At 38.2% G+C, this 20,725-nt stretch overlaps 1 protein-coding gene across 1 annotated transcript in view; it reads left to right on the forward strand.

The window, feature by feature from the left end:
• Positions 1 to 303: 303 nt before the first annotated feature.
• Positions 304 to 20,725, forward strand: part of LOC102791018 (3',5'-cyclic-AMP phosphodiesterase 4B-like) — a 45,063-nt gene continuing 24,641 nt past the window's right edge. Inside the window, exons 1-4 of the mRNA XM_006786913.2 lie at positions 304 to 364; positions 2,396 to 2,464; positions 10,734 to 10,875; positions 15,807 to 16,054. Of these exons, the coding sequence (XP_006786976.1) occupies positions 10,834 to 10,875; positions 15,807 to 16,054 (290 nt within the window). The 5' untranslated portion in view covers positions 304 to 364; positions 2,396 to 2,464; positions 10,734 to 10,833. The remainder of the gene's footprint in view (positions 365 to 2,395; positions 2,465 to 10,733; positions 10,876 to 15,806; positions 16,055 to 20,725) is intronic.

Below are 20,725 nucleotides of genomic sequence, written 5' to 3' on the forward strand. Positions count from 1 at the left end.
TGTGGAAACCTTTCAGTTTTCAGTTAATGAAAGCCAGAGGGCCAGAGGGACTTGTAGAGCCATTAAATGGTAATCCATATCTTGCGCTGGCAGGAAATCAAATGGACGATGCCAAACAGGCAGCAGTAGTGAGGAGCCACAGAGGGCGTGAGCGCTGCAAAGCCATTGGTAAGGGGAAGGATTTGCGTCGCGGATGTTAAAGCCAATCGATGCGCTCGCGAGGTCGTGAAAGGGATCGAGCGCGAATGGCACAAATGGAACCTAATAAAAGGGGGCGCGTGCTCGGAGCGCAGCACAGGAACAGTGCGTACAGTGTGTTGCAGTAGACACGAGCGCGTCGGAAAACGGATAAAGCCTTTTACTGGTAAGAGACCACGTTTAACCGTTTTCTTATCGACAAACTGTCGTTTTCTTTAGCTTCCAGGAAAATAAATAAAGAAAAAAACTTACCGAGCTTATCATTTGTACACTCAGAGCTTTATGTTGTTTTTCCTGTCTAGCACACAACAATAGCCCACGCGACATTTTTGAAGTTTTGATAAATGTGTGCAGCATCCCTTCAAAATATGTACAGGAAAGGATAATGGGATTAGTTATTTCAGATATTTGCGAAAAAATTAGTTTCAGGACGTTCAGATGACAGGTTTCCGTAATTTGAGCTGTACCGAGGCTATTCTGGGTGGAACACGATCGGCACTCGGATGTCTTGAGTTGCACTGAAAGGTCTTTTGATTTAGTCATATCACGCAGTTTTCGTGTCTCTGCGCAGACTGTGCTCCTTATCTCTCCGGTGACTTTTCTTTGTGGGCATCTCCCTTCCTGTTGACAGTCGACTTGTTCAGTTTTGTTAGTGTGTGTGTGCGTTACACTAAAAACATTCTTAGATTCTCAGGTTAGACGCACTTTACTGACTGAGTCTAACCTAAGAAATCAAAGTTAGCGATTTCTCTCCTAAACAAGCGAGTTTGATTTATGTCTGAGTTTGGGACTATTATGTGGGTGGCGAGAAAGGGAGTATTTGTGAACTGTAGATGGTGTGATGGAAAACTTGGATAGACCCACATTAACAAAACCTGTCAACCCATTAAGCAGTGAAGTCAGGGTAGGATGAGGTCAGTCAATTATGGATAGCACTAGTTAGGCTCATTATTTTAACTTGCTCGAAAAATGACGACAATATTCTAGTAATTGATGTGTCTAGCTTTAATGAATATAGGTCCACAGTAGTGACATATTTACTGGGAATGGCTCCAACACTTTCAAGTTCATTATCTCCCTTTGAGTTTTTATTGGTGCTGTACTTTGTGAACTTTAATTAAAGCCATCACTGTTTGTCATCTTATGAAAGGTCTTTTACCATCTTTCACAGCACTAAGTGGGGCACAACAGTAGCCATTGATTGGTACATGAATATTCATCCGTAAAACTAAGGCACAACACACAGATGCCAAAATGTCAGCAGGCTGGTGATGTTGTTGGTCCTTTCCTGGTGAAAGGTCCTTTGTGGTGAATGCTGCTTTTAGTAGCGTGGAGAATATAAGTCATTTGCCCCATTTTATTAATTTCACAATTGTTAACATTGAGACCGACTTTTGAGAGTTTCTGTTTCTTTTTTTTGGGAGCCTTTTGTTTTGTGCAGGAGTGGATCTAGATACTTGACTTTGTGGATTTGTAACAGTATATTTTTGAATGTATGCCTTTTTTTATTCCAAAGTTTGAACATTAAAAAACCATAGGTTTCATTTTTTCCTCTTCTTAATAATCACTTTTCAGAGCTTTGTGTTGGTTCTGCATCCGACACGAGCTCCCACCCCACACCCCACAGTTGTGACATTTTGCTGGAATGTCACATATTGACGCATGCTACATTTCTGAAACTTAGTTTCATTTCCCTTTAAGCACAGCTCAAAGCATTTATGATGTCCGTTGGGGTCGTGGGGTATGAATTCAGTTGGCCTCTTTGTGATTTTATTCTCAGACAGGGCTGAAAAAGAGGGCACATACATACAGCTTTTTGTTAGGCGGGCTGTCAGACAGATGACTCACTTAGTGGTTGCTTGGTTGGTGGTACTAATGATGATGTTGTTATTGTCCTGCCTTTCTTGTCACTGAACTGCGATGTTTGACTTCCAGCCGGTGTTTGTCATGTTTGGGTGGAAACTCCAGCTGACTGGAAATACAGAAATGCCTGCATGCATGATTGAATGCACAAGCACGGAATATGGTATATGGTTCCCCTAAGAGATATATCATGGACCATTGGTGCTGGTCTACAATCAATCGTATAGTTTCAACTGACCAAAATACTGTGATCAGTCAGCATTTTTCCTTCTCAAAGATTTCACTCTGAAATGTGATCAGTCTGGTTATAATCCATACATTGTTTCTCCTTCAGGTCGAAAATTTGCTGATGTGAATTCCTGCTTGCCCGTTCACCACTGTCTCAAGGAGAACAGCTCCTTCTGTAAGTACACCTTTACAGTCACTGAGAGGAAATATTGTGGCCAGAATCCACTTTATAGGTATTATAGAGTATTATATATTTTTCTATTAGTTTCCATGCAGAGGAATTCTGCAGTATATTGCAGAGCTGCTTGTTGAAATTGCTCGGTATAATTTTTTATCAAGTCCATAATCCAGTGCAGTGGGGTTATGGGCATTTGTACTACGTGACATTTTCATAATGCATATGCGGTAGGTATTAATATGATGTGTGAAATTGTTTTTCAAGAAAAAATACATAACTAATCCTCCCCTCAGATTTCCCACTTTTCTTAAATGATTTCTTAAAGTGCCTTAAATTGTGGTTTTAAGATGTTGGCCAGACAAATTGACCAATTTGAAGGCATCTGCTTTTCAGTATAAGGTTTTAAAATCATATTTCCAATAATTTTTTAATCAATTTTGTTTTTGTTTACTCAAATATAATATATATATTTTGTTTATGAAATGGTCCAAAATATATAAAAGAAAAATCAGACATCTGTCATGTAAGGTAACACAGGCTCAGTGAATTTAAAGTACATGGACATAGTTGTGTATAGATTCCTGTTAAAGGCCAGATCTGAAGCAAGAAACCCTGAATATACTAACAACAACAAATCAAGGAAATATTGGTTCTTGTTCAGTTAGTTCTCGTTGCAGAACAGATATTGGTATAGGTGCTGGTGGGAAAGAGAAAATGGTTCCCCAAGATAGCGTTGCAAAACTTTTTGTAAAGAATTTGTTCACTTCAACTCAAGGAGTATGTCCCAAGACGGCAGATGATTCATTTCTGGATTTGCGGTTATGTTTGCATGGATGTTGCCAGTGATGATACTCACCAAAGGCCGTATCAGTGAACCATCTCCACCTCCAAATCCTGCACACCATGCCAAGCCTTCTGTTACCGCCTTACTCCCCAAATCAGCTGTTATTTTCCACTCTAAAAGCTTCAGCCTGTGTAGTTGGTACACCAAGTTTCCTCTTGTAAATGGATACTTGATGAAGAGCTGACACCGACAGTACTTCAATGACAATACCTGAGTGCATGTTATTAAAGTGACTTGAATATGATGGGGTAATCAGCGTGAGTGTTTTTTTCAAAGCTGGCACTCTCTCGTAATTATTGCTGGTTTTGTCAGAAACTCTTAGGAGTGACTCATCCAGAGTCACTGCCATGTGTCCAGTGTCCAATCCCCATCAATTATGTGTAATTTTGTTCTTTTTGTCTAAATCCACAACATCTAAGGCTCATGATGAAATGAACATTTTTTGTCATTTCTTTCAAATAAATATGAATATGAATAAATGAGTCATTTGTGCCAGTCTGTTGCACATGATAAGAACACGAGGGTGATTGTAGTTATCTTATTTAAGGTAGGTATTTTTGCATGAAATATTTATTTATTCGTATTTATGTTTTTAAACCGATCAAGTCTGTAAGACAACAAAGCTGGAAATCGGTCTGCCTCCCTGTTATTCACAGTGCCAATATAACAAGCACATGATGTGAGAGAAGAACAATCTACAAGTACCAACAGGCTCAGAGAGTCTGGCCTACCCATTCTCTCTCTCTGTGTCTCTGGCTTTCTGTGTCTGTACAGTAGGGCAGTGGGTTCCCTGTGGCCTCCACAGTGACGTCATATTTCAGCTGCCACAAATTGGTGTGTTGTTTCTCTCCCTCCTCAACAAACTCCTCTCAGTCTTCGCTTGTCTGAAAAGCTCATTTCTGCTTGAATCTACTTTTGCACTGAATGCAAATGTGACTTAGTTTAGAGCTCTCAACTGCAAGCAGTCTAAAATGAGAAATGCTCATTAACATTAGGAAATTCAGTTGTTAAGTGAAGCTTAAAAACAGTGTAGAACTATTACTCTTTGAAAGGTTTCTTCCTTCATAACGTATTTGATAAATGTTTATAACACTTGTAGTTGTGTTCATTCAGTTGTGTTTCATTCTTAATCAATTGTTTATTGAAGGCACGCCAAAACAGATTTCTAGTTTTATTATGCTGTTGCCAAATATAGGTTACTTGAAAAATATGGCAAAAAAGAAAGAGAAAGGAGTGTTATGCCAAATTAATTTTCTGCTATTAAAGTTAAGTTGGGCAGTGCCCCCCTTAGCCCCTCCTTGGTGGCACCCCTGGTAGAGATAAGCAGCATTTTGCTTGAAAGCTTGCTTAAAAAGTGAGTTATCTAAATAGTACTGTAGTTACAGATAATAGTTACAGATTACTAATCAGTTCCTTGGTCTAAACATTTTAAGCCTGTGTAGAAAATTGCCTCTGACATATTTCTGATCTGTAACAATGTATATTTCTATGAAATGGTTATTCATATTTGTGGACATAATTATTTCAGTGTGCTCTAACTTTGTAAATATAAGTACACCTGCATGAAGTGCAACAACTGCTTTGTGTGTAGAACAAGCCTACACACACAGTGTGGGACGGGTGGATAAAAATAGAAAAATAAGACTGCCTAAAACTTGCTGCAACCGTCTAACAAGTATTTTTCTTGACATGCAGTTCTTAACCTTGTACATTCAGAGGAAATTAACAGATCAACTCTGTGCTGAAGGAGCCTGGCAAATATTGATTGGTATCATATTCAGCGCTGTAGGAATTACATTAATATGGATCTTTCTAAAATAGTGCCTAGAGTGCTTTTGTGAAAGCAGAGGTTCTTCAATCATATATAACATTCTGTGATTGTCTTTTTAATGAAGCCAGGAAGCCTATAAATAGTGTCTATACATTTACCCCAGTTGGCAAGTAGATATTCCAGAAGTTCTGGAAAAAAGTACTTGTCACTAGCTTAGATGGTTTTAATTGAAATTCCATTTGTAATGCATATGTGTCTCTCCTCTTGGGAACGGGTCTAACTTTGGCTTGTCAATTTTCTCAAGCTGTTACATCTACAAAACAGCTGTGGGTTTTTTTTGCATTATGCACTATTTTTCAGGCTTGTGCAAATATAAATAAGTAAGTAAGTAACCTTAAAACTGTGCAAATTAAAGAAATGACTCTGGAGATATTGTCCTCCAGGAGGCCTGATTATTTATTTTTCTTGTCGTCTATTTGAAGGTTGTAAATAGTGATTGTGGTAAACCTTCAGCTACATATCTGCCAGATTAGACTCGACAGATAAAGTGTGCAAATGTTTTTGAAATGCAGTGTGCGATCATTGAGCTGTTTCATTTGAATCACCCTACAATTACATATTGATGTCTTTCGGCTTAAATGAAACTGCGGGTGGCTCTGACTTAGTCTTTATTTGGATGAGTTTCAGTTCCCTTTTTTTGCATATTTATCCCATGATTTGAAATGTCAGGAGGAAAAAAACATTATGTCTTTGTTATCTTCCTGAGGCAGTAAAACAAGACCACTCAACCTCTTGCATATGGTCATATAGATGAGATACAATCTGTGAACAGCCTGCATGTTTAAATTGCTGTTCTTTAGGACTGAATAAAGTGCATTCAGTGGGATTTAGATGGAATAAACGTGGGTGGACATAACAGTCAAATGGAACCTAATGTCGACAGCTGTCTTGTCCTGTGACCAGTGCTAGCTTCTCCATTTGGCATTCACACATTAATTTAATTCAACACAGAATAGTTCAATGCTAGGTCAATGAAGTCAGTTTGCCAAACAAATACATGTCATATAAGCAAATCTTTGCGTGTTAGTAAATGATAAATGTAAAGTTATTTCTTCAGGGTTGTGACACATGGATGGCTTCAAAAGCCCCCCTTGTTGGACTTCAGAGTAGCTGAATGTAATATTAACACAGTTACACGCATGATTTCTTTACCCCTCTTTGTTTTACCACCACAAAAGGTACCTTTGTGTGGGTGACCAGCTATTCTCAATTAATGACTCACCCTTCACAGCTCTCCATTGTTCATGGGTGCAGTGTGACATAGATTAACTCGTCAGATGGCTGAATTTTGTCACTTCTCGTTTTCGGCCATGCAGACCTCTGATTGCAGACGCTAGTTTTTGTTAATATTGTGAACTTCCCATTTACTGTGCATGCTCTTACAGCATTATGGTATTTCCCTGCTTCCCCAATTCAATGCTTTTATTTATGGACTGTGACAGGAAACGATAGAACAGATGGAAACCCCACGCAAAATATAGTATCACTAACTACAATTTTAATAATCTAAATTGTGCACTTTATCATGTATCTCAAAATCGTGTATCATCACACCTTGTAGGGAATGTAAATTATGTTTTGTAGGCAGTGTACTGTTATGCTGTCTTACACATATCTCGATTTGCCCCCCTAATGGAATTTATCTGATTAGGAAAATTTACACTTATAGTGTACTTTAAAGCTTTTTAGGCAGCTTTGTTTTGTGCAGTGACTGATTACGGTAAAGCCAAGGCTGTCCATGACCCTCGCATTGCTCTCGAGTTGTAGATTAAGCAAAGATTTCTTGTTATTTTTTCCCCTTAATGCAATGATAATATCCATATAGCGCAATGTTCTCTGATGTGCTCTTCAAATCCATGCCAAATTCCTACAATCACTATCTTGAGTGCTGCCTCATGTCCATGCATTCTGGTACCCGCATCACATCAACAATCAATTATTTGTATAGATCAACCCCTGGGGGTGATCTTTTGCTGAGGCTGTGAGAATGGGAGGTCAGTGGAAACTTTTTTTCTTTTTTTCTCTCTCTAGTAAGTGGAGGCTGTGTAATCTAGTGTCTTAAGTCCACTGATGTTTTGATTGAGAGTTCTTTCATGCTCAAATGCTCAAGCCTTAAATGGCTTTCCCTTCCTTAGATGCATTGACAGAGCCCTGAAATTTTTATTAAGACAAATGACAAAGTAAGATTATGACAAACATTTTTTTAACAGTAGTACATGGCTCCATGTTGACAGTGAGCCTCAGTTGTCAATCTACTGATCTCCTTAAAATATTGTCTGAAATATGATGAACTAAAACGGAAACTAAACCAAACTTTGACAAAACACCATAATAAAAAGCTAATTATAACTTTGCTGTTTTACCTCAGTAAAAGTTGGAACAGTTGGAAATGCCACAGCTTTCAAATTGTAGCCTCAGAGGCATAGCAACAAATAATTAATCAGTGTATGCTACCTAAATCCACAATAAGTGGTCTCATAGAGACTGCGAACTCCCATGACTCCTTGTTTAAAAAATGTATTACATCTATACACTTACACTAAATTGGGACTTTTGGGCATGTTGTACACTGAGCACATGCTTCTCGGCATCTCTGATGAAGCAAGGACACAGTCATCTTTTCCTTTGATTAATTGTGCTAATAGTGTTAAAGCTTTAAAACTATTGTAGGATTACGTCTATCATTGCTGGGCTTATATGGCATGATTCTGCATAACCTTTCACCATCTGTCTGCAGTCCTTTTTCACTACAATAGTCCTTGGCTTTCAGGTCAGGTCAGGCTGATAATCTGTAACATGACCTTTATGCGAGGGCATGGGATTATATACCTTTAAGAATACTCTTACAGTGTTTTCTTCCTGGTGTAGGTGTTGCTTTTGAAGTAAATAATTGGCAAATCTGTAGCTTGTTGTTAATGATACGTTTATTAATAACAAAGAAAGAACATTCCAATCACATAACTCGTGTGAAATTTGTGAAATTTTAATAATTGGGGCAATTATAGGTTAGCACTTACTTTAACAAAAAAAACCAACTTTGCCTTTGATAATGGTTTTTCCATTAAACATTATAAATGCTAGTGAAGTCTCAGCCTTAGTCATGTTTAAAAATATTTTATTGGGTAGTTGTTAGAAAATAGTTCAGTGAAATTTATCACACATCCCAAAATTGTGACTCAAAGCCAATAACACTAAGAACTCCTTAGACTAATATTATTGCTTTCCCTTGCATTAGTACAACAGATTAAGATTTTTTTTATTTAAGTGGACTGAAAGTGTTCAAATATGTCTTAAGTTTGAGGAAATGATTCTGTCAATTTAAATTATATAAAAATAATTGACTCTTAGAGTCTTAAAAAGAAATGTCACAGTGCCACCTGCACTAGTTGCCATTTTCAGTGTGTAGTTTTTCCCATGTTGTAGGCATTTCTTTCCCCACACAAGGATAGATGAGCCTGTTGCTCCTGTCAGAAGAATTGCAGCTGCATACGTTACCTAAAGCAAGTACTGTAGTGTTTTCAGGATTTCTGTATCAAAGGTTATCATAAATATATCAGTTTGGTGGCTGATTTATTGTACATTCATCTTTGTACCTTTCCATTTCTATTATTATTTTTAATGTAATTGTTTAGAGTTGTGCAAAAAACTAAATCATATGAAACTTTTACAACATATTTGCACACTGTTTGAAACAGTGCCACGGTTAAAATGGATATTTTATTAGTTAATGCTATAGTTAAAATAAATGAAAGAAATATCTAAAGAAAAGCACACTTCAGAAGAAAAGGTTGTGGATACCCAAGGAGTCTTGCTGAGGATTTAAAAAGCTCTCACAATTATTTGAATTAATTGTTCAACTTTTCAGAAAATGATCTACAAGTGGCGTAGTTTTTAAACAGCTGTCAGTTTGTAGTAAAAAAGCAAAACACTTTATATGGAACAGTCACTTTTTCATTTGGAGGGCAGTTTGAAGTCACTTTCACACCACACATACACTAGGGGATTGTTTTGAACATCTATTAGCAAGGACACAGTGCCAGCCAAATTCAGGTTAATGTGGGTGCCACACTGTGGGGATCAATCATGACATGGAAAACATTGATTTATGTCTGTCACATTGATTAGTCAGTCATTCCTGCCTTGTGGTGATTTTCCACCAGCTGCGGTTGTTCTATAATTGATGAGGGGCAGTCACTACATTCAGAGAAGCTGGCAGAAACTGGAACTGGGTTAAAAGCAAGCAGTCAAAGTGATACTCACTACAAAGCCAAATGAGTGGAACTTGACCTAAGCCAGCTCTGTAGACCAAGTCGGGTGCCACTCATTTGCTAACAGCAATGCATGTTCTTTATCAGACAGCTAGGGACTTTAACCTAATGGGTATACATGTGTATATTGTTCGTTGTTGAGGTCAGAATGTTCGGACCTCCATAGATGCTGGCATACGATCACACCATCATCATGCCTTTGTGACACCACCATCATTTTCAAAATCCTTTATTCTGCTTTCAGTTAGATGAAAGTTAGATGAGGTAGTGGCAAGTGGCAAGGTACAAATTATTGGTATGATGTGGGAAATGAATGGCTTAATCAGTGCCTTCACCCAACAAACTGGGGTTCAAATCCTGTGTGTTGATTTGGAAAATATACCATTTCACTATATTAGCTTGTGTGTGAAAGACTTTCCGACAAAGAGTCCTGAGCTCTGCAGTGAGCAGCATCTCACTAAAAAGCCTTCAGGCACAACTGCATGTATCACAACCCTAACTAATGAGTAATTCTTAGCATACTATAAAAAACAAACCGTGGTTCTTTTTCTAACAAACCCTTTTTTTACAGTAGTGCTTGTTTAAACACTTAATATTTAAGAGGCTTGTGTGCGGTTTTAAGAAAGACAAGACTAAGAGGGGCACATGATACAGAATATGTGATCAGCAAGTGATCAGAGCAAAGACATGATCACATTCTGTGTCCATCCATCCAATAGTTGTCAAAGATATTTCACTTACAGTAAGGAATGTCACTTTCATTATGACCATTCGAAAAAAGGCCCTAGGCTTTCTTTCTCGAGACCAAGAATGTCTGTAGAAAATTTGATGGCAACAAATAAATGTATTTCATTCTGATCCACAATGACTAACTAAGGCTAACATAATGGCATTGCCTCTCTAAGCCACACTGCTGGCATAGATAGAATGCTTGTAAAAGTGATTATTGTTGCTTTAGCATTAACACTGAAAGTATGCTAAGCTTTCCAGTTGTGTCCTACACTTTTCTGAAGGGCTTTTACTGCCTTTAAGTTATATTACCTTTTATATGCTTTTTATCCAAATGATGGAATTGGTAAATCACTGATTTTTAAATGCTTAGAGAAAAGCAATGTATCACAGCTCATGCAGTGTTGTTTCTTTGTATCAAATTATTCACTGCATGTACACCATATAGCTGGTCAAAACTGTTCAAGTCTGATGCAAGGCTAAAGCAAGTCTGACATCAAGTGCAGACAGATTTACTATGATTGAGGCAGAATAACTTTTGGAATTTGCTACTTTAACATTGTTTCCCACACCCTCTCTGCTTCCCGTGTGCAGGCGTATTGGTGAAGCTGCCCACAGCACAGGACGCAGGAAAGAACTGAATTTTTGGAGGATCTGACAGAGAGACAGAGAGTCTGGCTGCGCATCCCTCAGGATGAAGAAAAGTAGGAGTGCGCATGGAGTAACACCAGGTGATGTAAGTGCTGATTTTTTTCCCACCAACCATCTGCTAAATCATGAGTCCATCCATGCATTCATTAGCCTGCAATATGTAATTTCCTTTTATCTGAAATTCTGTGCCTCACCTTTAAGGTTTCTGGTTCCGTATTTGTGCACTTTCCATATATTTTGTAATATTTGTCTTCCTTGTGTTTCCTTCTGAATAAAGGTAGATTGAGCTCTAGCAGGAAAACACACTGCAGTATGTCTGTGTGGCGGTCAGTGACTCACAAACAGATGACTGTACTGTACACAACAGACCGCTATCTGGCAGAATACACTGCAGAGAGGGAGATGGTGTGTGTGTTTGTGCATGTGTTCATGATTTGTGTGTGTACGAGAAAGTGAAGAAGATTGGAGATTGAGAGTTGAGGAGTGACTTTAGAAGCAAGAGGCAGAGCGAGCCGAGGATGAACGTGTTAAAGTACAGCTCACGCTAGGAAACATTCAGGGCATAGACTGAATGGAAACATGGATAAGAGGAGGAAGGACAAGGATCTGACAGAGAGGCCCATCTGCTTCTCCTCTGTGTCAGTGGTGTTTATGACTGGGCAGGCAGGCCAGTTCATTTACACTGACACTGTCCAACAGGAGCACAGAGGCCAAGTAAAATTCTGGATGATGAAAGTTTTCCTGCTGTGACTGGCCTTTATCACCCTCTATCCCCTTTAGAATTTATTACGCTATGCAAAAATGTATTTCTTATTTAAATTTATTGCCTGCCTAATGCAAAGCCTTTCTGTGCTGTGTTTGCTTCTTAGCTGAAGGAAATATCCAGTGTAATGTAACATGATGGTTAATCATGACAAGATATATAACATTTTTTACTTTTTTTGTATTTTTACTGTAATGCAAACATTTGTTTTGGTAATGGTGGTCACATTTTTGAAAGCTTCATAATAGAGCTCTCTTTTCTGAACCTTATGATGTCGGACGTTTCTTTCCCTTGCTACAGTTTGTTAGGGCAAATATCTAATCAGCCAATTACGTGACAGTAACTCAATACATTCGGTGCATGGTGAAGGCGTCCTACTGAAGCTCTGAATGGAAAAGAAAGTTGATTTCAGTATCATATGGTACCAGTATTGTAATGTGTTGTCCAGCTCCTCTTTGAAGCAAAGCAACTTTGTCAAAAGGGGTTCCAAACTGATACCAGTGAGGTGTACCTAATAAACTGGCTGCTCAGTGGATGTACTACATAGTATGTTGGTGTGCCTTAAATATTTTTTCTCTACTTGTTCTGTTTTTTCAGTAATTACTTACACTGCTTTTTATAGCTGTGCACTGCAGTGTTTCCCACTATGTGAGAATTTAGCTGTGGCAGTGGGCTGCTGTAGTGTTCCCTAAATGACTCACATGTTGGCATTTGGTAGTTTTGAAAGTGTAACAGAGATCACTTTATTTAAAGAGATTTGTTTATTTCTTTTTATCCACCATATATGTGTGTTAATTTTGTTCATTTCCAAGCTTGAGGTTTTTGTTTGCTTCACAGAGAATATTAATAGCTCATTAAGCATGAATTCGCTATGCGACAGTGTTTGATGTGTCCTACCTTTCTTTTAGATTCTGTAGCACTTACATAATTAAAGGAATTAAAGAGTCATTTTTCCCGTCTTTGCTGAAAGGTTTAATAATTCAGTCACTACATAAAGCCATGCTGTTGGAGCTTCACTCCTAAAGCCGTCTCATTTATGATCGCCTTTCTCAAAAAGGCTTTTTGGAAGTGCCCCACAAAACACTGGAGCTGTTTCAGCTCTGCAGCCAAGAAAGGCCTTTCATCTTCCTGGAGAAAACACCCACTCCACCTCTGTTTGACTCTGTGCAGCTACGCTACCTCCGTTTGAGATCCGTTGTTTTCCCTTTCATCTTAGTTCCTTTCCTTTTATGACCATGTTCTGACACACATTACAAATCCAGGTTTACTAATGTTTCGACCCCTGGCTTATACTTTATATACAAGGTGAATTGGCCTTAAACTTTCTTCCTGATGTTATGGGCAAGTGATCAGTGGAGAAATAGAATTACATAGCGAGACAACAGTTTCAATCAATAAACAAATAATAAATAATTTACCCAATAACACTGACATATTGACAGGAGACTATTTAGTTCTCTGCTTCACAAGTGGTTTAGTAAATGGAAACAGACTTCGATTGGTTTTCTGGACAGTTTATGTTTTGCCAGATTTAATTTTCACCCATTTTCCTGGGAGAGGAAGAATATATCTTTAAAAAGACAGGAGCAATATGTCAGGCAAATTGCACAGAACGAGCCGGGGAGTGAAGAGCAGTGGGTTTACTGACAATCAGAAAGGACAGCACACTCCCTTCTCTGCATTGGTTTCTTCAACTCGTGTCCACTCTGTCATTCGGAGTCTTTTCCTTCCCTGTTCCCATCTTTTTTGCAGTTATCTTTCATTTATGTCTTGCAGGTTACTTTCCTGCTATTACTTGTCAGTCACATTGATTGGAAAGAGGAAATGGGATGACATAATCTTTCTCTCATTTCTCCCATTAGACAGACACCTGGCTGTGTACACTGTCAGTTAAATAATATCTATATGTTGTCCAAACATCTATCCGTTTGAACACTCAGTTGAGTTTACCATGTGCTTTACCACTGCTGTAACTGGATAACCGTATTACCTGGAATGTTTTTCTCAGTGGTCATTTCGAGATTGACAGAGAAGATTTGTCAAGTTTTTCATGGGCGCCATCCACATATTGAACTCTGCTGCTCCATCCACAAATGCATTTTCCTTACAAATGTGGGACATTTTAGGGGAAATGAACAGGATTTCCAGCGGTATCAGATTTGTTGAAATAATTGATTAAACACAATTTTCCTTACTTTTTGAAATTTTGCTGTTTTCAAGTTAGCATATTAATGTTATCGTATTACTTTTTATTAATCCAAATATTGAAAGCATAATTATGTTTTTGAAAGTTACCATATAATTATTCCTCACTGTGGTCATCAAATGTGCTTCCCAATTTTGATCCTGTGTTTTTGGCTCTTTATTATTCTGTGACTTAAATGTGATACTATACAAACATTAAACTCCCAGTGTTACCATGCAATTAATAAGATATCATGTAAAGAATCTCCATTAATGCCATTAGTAACAGTTGTGTTTGCCTGCAGTTTCATACATGGCCTTAACCAACTATAACATCACTAAAGTCTGGATCTACATTTTATTTTATTTTATTTTATTTTATTTTATTTTATTTTATCATTTTATTTTATTTTATTTTATTTTATTTTATTTTTTCATTTCATTTTATTTTATTTTTTCAAAATGAGAGGTGAATCAGTGTGTAATGATATTTGATTGGTTTAGGCATGAGTAGTGAATCAGAAGCACAATAGAGCCACAGCAATCAAGTAAGTAACTTTTACTTTGTGCTGTTTTAATTTCAAAGGAATAATTATGTATTTTGTTATTTTTATTTCAGCATCCGTCTTCTATATTTCAGAATGGGGAAGTGTACAGAATAAATTCATTACAGTTTCTGGTTTTCATTATATTGCAACTCTAGGACTTGGTTTCTGCAGAAGTGTAGCCTTTTCTTTGGGTCATTGGATCAGAAGTGCTGTAATTTAAATGTGATACATTAAAACAAACAGTTCTGGCCCTCACTACTTTTTAAACCCCAGTTTCATTTCTAAATGGTGTCTGTGAAATAGGTTTATTTGAATGAATCATTGCATGGTTTGTCCACTAGAGAGCACTAAGTTCATTTTTCAAGTTGTTCCATGTGTTCACAACTCTCTTAAAAAATCTATACTAGGACTGTTGTGTCTATGAAGTGTTTACATTAGAAAATACACTGCAGGACAACATAAGAGTATTTGCCTCAGATATCAGATACTGACTGGGTTAAAGAGCCTTGTTGTTGTTAAACAGTGGTAAGCTTTCCGTCTGGATCAAAGGGAGGTTAGACTGTAGCTTCGCGCTCTTTCCTTTTCCTTTTCACACTAGCTGTCAGCTTCTGTATTTCTCACTCTTCTTGTCTGTCTAGCCTCCTGTGGCCACATTGACATAAAAAACCAAATCATTTCTCGATAGCCTCAGACCCATTCTAGGAACTCTTCAGTCCCCGTCCTTTCCCCCTCTCATTGTTATTGTGCGTCATATGCTGCTTGTCTGCATGAAATCTTTGAAATCTTCTTTGTTTAATTTCTTCTTGCATACTGTGAACATAAATTGTTTGATATATACAGAATGAGCTCTGGCAGCGCATTTCTGTTTCCTCAATACACTGACTTGTTTACAACCCATCATTTCAATGAATCACTCTGTGATCCATACAGGAACCTTCATGCTAAAGAAGGCGCACTAAACATACAATATTTACACTCTGCACAGCTTCATCGACATATCAGCTGGCACTTTTTATTTATTATTATTTATTTATTTTTGCATTTCCAACCATAGCTGGAAGCTTTAGGTTTTGCAGTTGACCAAAAAAACCTAAGGCTTGAATTCACATGAATTAAGTGCAAATGTTTGTTGGCTGAAGAATGATGCGATTATAATTTAGCGGTCAAAGGTCACAAAATATATTTTTGGCTACAACTCACACTACATGTGCAAATTTTGACAAAAGTTCAAACAAATGTCTAATAAGAAGGATATTTACATAGAAAGGTAAGACATGGATGTAAAGTAGAGTTTCACTGGCCTGTGAATGCATAAAACTTCAAGGTGTTAATTTCATCCATCCATTTTTATTTTTTAAATCAGGTTTTTTTTCCCCATGGTTTTACATTTTATCCTCTTATTTATAGTATTTGTTATGTGCTATGTGCATTTTTACTCCTTTAACATTTTCCCTTACTGATTTTCTTTTTCTGAGACAATTTCATATCAAAGCTAAACATTCATTATCTCCTTTCTGTCAGGAAAATAAGGAGCCTCCTGCGGGACAGTTTTCTGCAGGCAACACTCTCGGGGTGGAGGTGTTCAAAGTCCACAGGCGGTTTTCCGGCAATCTGCAGCTGCCTCCGTTGTCATGGCGACAGGCAGAGAAGGAGAGGGAAAGGGGAAGGCCGCTAACACCAGAAGAAGATCCCGTAACCCATAGCCGACCCACGAGCCTGCCCATTGCCTCTCTGCCTCGCATTGACATCACACAGGCTGACCCTGACAGGTGAGGCTGTGATAAACACACTGACACGCTCAAACGCTTTATAAGGCGGCACCGATGCTGCGCACGTTTGGGCAAATTTTTTTTTCCATGTACTTCTCTGCGTTTGTGCTTTTGTTGTGCTGCAGTAATAATGTAGTAATTTGAGAAAAGCAGCACAGCTTGTGTACTGGGTAACAGCGGGAGGCCGGTGTTTTCTCCCATCTAGATCTAACATTAGATTTGCAAGCAAGCAACAAAGTTGGCATTTATGAATTTTTTTTGGGTGAAAGACGGGGTACATACTCAACAGCTCATGTGTCTATCGCAGTGCCAACACAAAGCGGCAGACAACACATTCACGTTACGGCAAATTTAGAATCACCAGTCAAACTAAGATTCATGTCTATTGAATGCGGGAGGAAGCCAGAGTTCCCCAGAAAAACCCACACAGACACGGGAAGAACATGCAAACACTTGAAGTTGCTGAATAGCAGTTTCCCGTATGTAATATTTCGTTGAGCAATTATAATTCATCCCACCAAACTACTTTCGCTTTTTGAGATCTTTTGAATCTATTTTATCTGGTGTCCGTATTTTTTGTTGCTTTTATCTGCATAAGGCTTATACTATGTCCTCGTGCTTTTGAAAAACATGGGTTGGATTTATCTGGATTACAGGTCAGGAGCAGAGAAACTTTTGCTCTGTTTATTGCACAACACTGGAGACGCCCCATAACTTTTTGCTTTGTTTTCCAGCTGCTTTTGAGTAGCCAGTCAGCTTGTTGATAAGGCTTCTGTTCATATTGATTAGCATTATGAATAATGCAGTGGGGGATTGTCTGGCTAATATCAACCAATAAAAATAAATCATACGTTCAGACATATTTATTTGAGTTTGAGTGAATATTTTAGTGCAGTCTTGTCCGGCATCAGACTTGGTTGTAAAGCGGACTCTTTAATGGAAACTAGTATAGAATTCAAAGGGGTCGGGTTGGGCCAGGCAGACTGTTGCAGTGTTACTTCTAGTCATTCTGGCCAGAAACTCTCACCAAGATCCTCAGGCAAGCAGGCAACGATCAGACGTCTTCATCGATACAGACGCTTCACTGTAGCCAGCACATGGTAAGGATATTCTTTTGAGGGTGTTAAAGAGAGAATTAACCCTGGAGAACCAATGGGGTCAGAGCCGACCCCATTGGTTTTCTAGGGAAACCATGGGGTCAAATTTGACCCCATGGGTTCTCCAGGGTTAAATAAATAAAATAGAGGATTGAAACCCAAGTAGTGGGTTTGCTTGTCAGCTGTATTGTGTTTTTGAAGAGCTACAGCAGGTAGTCTCGATTGTGGATTTATTTAGTAACTCAGGCGGACCCTTATTTAGAAGTAGTTTATTTCAGGTTGTCAAAAATGTCCCTGCTCCAGGATGAGTTGGAGCTCAGGGGACTCATTTTTTAAAAAATAACTCATTGGTGTGGAAAGATGCCTTGGAAAAAGACCCTGAAATAACACATAAAAAAAGATATATTGACAGGAAACAGTCCCCTTTATGTCATACCTTACGTAAGCTAAATTTTATTTATATAGCGCAATATCATGGGGTTGTCACTGCGAGCTTGCAATAAAACACACAGCAAACACTTTATTACGATAAAAGTGTGAGACATTTCTGGAAAGCCATTTGCGATTCCAGGACCAAAGCGATTGGCAGACATCCCTGTGCTGTACGTACAGAGTGTTGACATACTCAGATGATGAAAGTCACCCTTGGGGTGTGATTTAAAGTCACCCTTGGGGCTGAGCAAAGCAGCGTGCTGGGACTTTCACTTCTGGGATGTACTTACATTAATGTGTGTGGCTAGCCCATGTTGTTTTTATAGACTACGGCACGATTCTCTCCTTTGTTTCCCTTCTTAAATAAATCCTTCTGTTAATGCCACAAACTTGAATTCATCAGAAAACAGGATTTTTTTTCCCCTCAATCGTCAGTTGTGAAACATTTGTAATGGATTTATCCAGTCCAAAGAGTTTAGCCTTGTTTTTTCTATTGACTCAGTCAATTTTTTTTTCTATTTTCTATTTGGGACCCTCTGTCTTTGATAAAATTAATTTGTAACTTTCATGTCTAAGTGAAAAAACATATCAATCTGCTGATAGCGGGACTACTTCTGGCCTGTCTGGTTGTTCTTTAGATACATCTGGTTATTATGCAACTAGAAAAGTAATTTGACACTTTCACCTACTTATGATCCAAGTCCCACTACCACAGGGCTGCTTAGTGAGCAATGTTTTGCTGTACCAGGCAGTGACATGTAAAATCTGACATTGTGGTCAGATCATAAATGTCATAAATGATCTTTGATTTCATTAGTAGTCTGTAAAATTCATTGTACCCCTCATAATCTCTGGTGGTTTTAAATGTTAATCCAAGCATCAGATTTCCTGACGATTTCCAGGCCTACGTGGGACTGTGACCCCGCTGTATATACTCTATGTGGAAGGCTTTTACTTAAGCTCTGGTTCTCCTCAGTCTTCCACATGTCAACCCAGTCAACAGACCTTCAGCCTAATCACAGAAATCAACTACTGTTATGGACATTGAGTTTTATAAATAGTAGCTAAGTACCAGAGAATTTCTAATAATACATTGTCTGCTATCAGAAGAAGAGCACCGTAATAGTGTTAGCCATATTGCAGCTTTAATAACACATCACGGCATCAGAAACCTCCTGCTAGTTTTCCTCTTTATTTTACACCACACAGTCACTGTACTGTCTCTTAACACACAAATGCTTTTTTTTTTTCTCCTCTGGGGAAATATATAGAGTGTACATTAAATGCACATTAACTATAATCTCCAAAGTTGGCAAATAAATGAGGATCTGGATTTTCAACTTAATCGTGACGTCCCACTGTAAAGTCTTGTCGGCGCTATGTTTTAATACAGAGGGATAAAGGACAGGCGGCCAGATAAACAGAGCGACTGCTGGTGCGTTTTTCCTGCGCTTCAGCCCAGATCTGCATGTTAGCATCTGCCAAGCCGACGTTATTCCAGCACGTGGGCTGCTACTGGACAGAAAGGGGAGGCTGCAAAAGTGTGTGTGTATGTCTGAGTGAGCAGACAGTGTCACTGTTTTATGTTGCTCGATGTGGACCTTGAAGAGGGAGAAAAATGTTTCGAAGGTCTCCTAGGGGCAGAGCTGGACATTTTGACTTCAGTGAGGAAGTTGTCAACAGAGCACACCTCTCAGCTCCAAGGTGATGTTTCAGTAGTTTTCTCTTTTTTTTTTTATCGCACTGAGTATTTTATATATGTATATGAGTCCTTTTTTCACTCTACATGTCAATATTTTAGAAAAATAACTTCACTGGTAGATTTTAACATGATGCTCTTTTTCTTTTAACCTTACTTTTCATTTCCACCGTACTGCATATTTAGTTCTTGATTGGTTTCACACTGTGGGATTAGTTAAAATATGTTGTTTGCTGAAACTGAATGACGCAAAGCACAACACAGATGACGCTGGTCTTCCTGCATGTGTGTAATCAGAGTTCTCACATTAATCTGAGCTTCTCTGGCAGAGGTGTGGGACTGTCTCAGTGGGACACGCGCCTAGTTAATCCCACATGTAGGAGAAATTAAAGAGGCGGGCTTTAACGTGGAGAAAACATGAAGTGGCACTTCTAATAAAATGAAGTACCCATTTTTGTATGTAAATGGTAATCAAGCTAAGGACTCTGAGTTATTTTTCCATTTCATGGTTTGTGGCATCTGCTATTCCTGCTGGGCACTGACAGTTTGACCTTGCACCTCTAAACTCCTGTCCATCTGACCCAATCATCTGGTTACACAATAGCTCGTCCCGGTCCTCTACATAAACTCTGTGGTGACAAACAGATTATGTCTCTGTGTGCATCTGTGGTGGTTTTTATTGATCAAACAACTATGGAGGAAAGCCGCATTTAGCAGTTAGGATGTTGGTTTATTTTTGCTCTGAGCATGAGTTCTCCGGTTGCTCTTTCTGATTTCTGCTTGTCAATTTTAAAAACATTTTTAATATATATGAATTTTTTTAGATGGCATCAAAGTTGTAAGCATCACATGCTAAGAAAAGCCATAAATTCTACAACATTGTATTGTCTTCCTTTTAAATTTGTTTATTATTATTAGTTTAATTTTAGTGTTCAAATACATTCATCTTAAACAATGAGGGAAGGTAATCAAGATGTAGGCAGATGCTTGTGAGTGCATCAGTTACTTTAAAAGAAAACGTAGTTAAAAAAGCAAAAATGTGCCTTGAATCACACAGCAGGTAGCTGGTCACTCTTTGTATGTCATTTCCTAACTGCTGGGTTTGAATGGAACTGTCATGGACAGTGTTCCTGTAAGAAACAAACCAGACACGCAGATTACAGTAAAACCAGCCCTGCTTGTACAGACAGTGAAGCATACTTATTTAATGAGTGTTATAGTTGTTGTTTTTTTTGTCAGCTGTGGTTGAATGGATGAGTAATTATTTTAGGATTTATGCAATAATCTACTTCCTGGATAGGATTTGTCAACATGTTGTGCAAGCCTACTTACAGGTAGATTACAGAAGGTATTTTCAAGATGACGATGATGATTTAAAAGTTAAATCTAAATGACAAGATTGATGATCAATCAGACTTTGGTTTATGCTTTTAAAACTAATAG

Source organism: Neolamprologus brichardi, chromosome 18, assembly GCF_056152115.1.
Source record: "Neolamprologus brichardi isolate AB-2024 chromosome 18, ASM5615211v1, whole genome shotgun sequence".
Classification (NCBI taxonomy): domain Eukaryota; kingdom Metazoa; phylum Chordata; class Actinopteri; order Cichliformes; family Cichlidae; genus Neolamprologus; species Neolamprologus brichardi.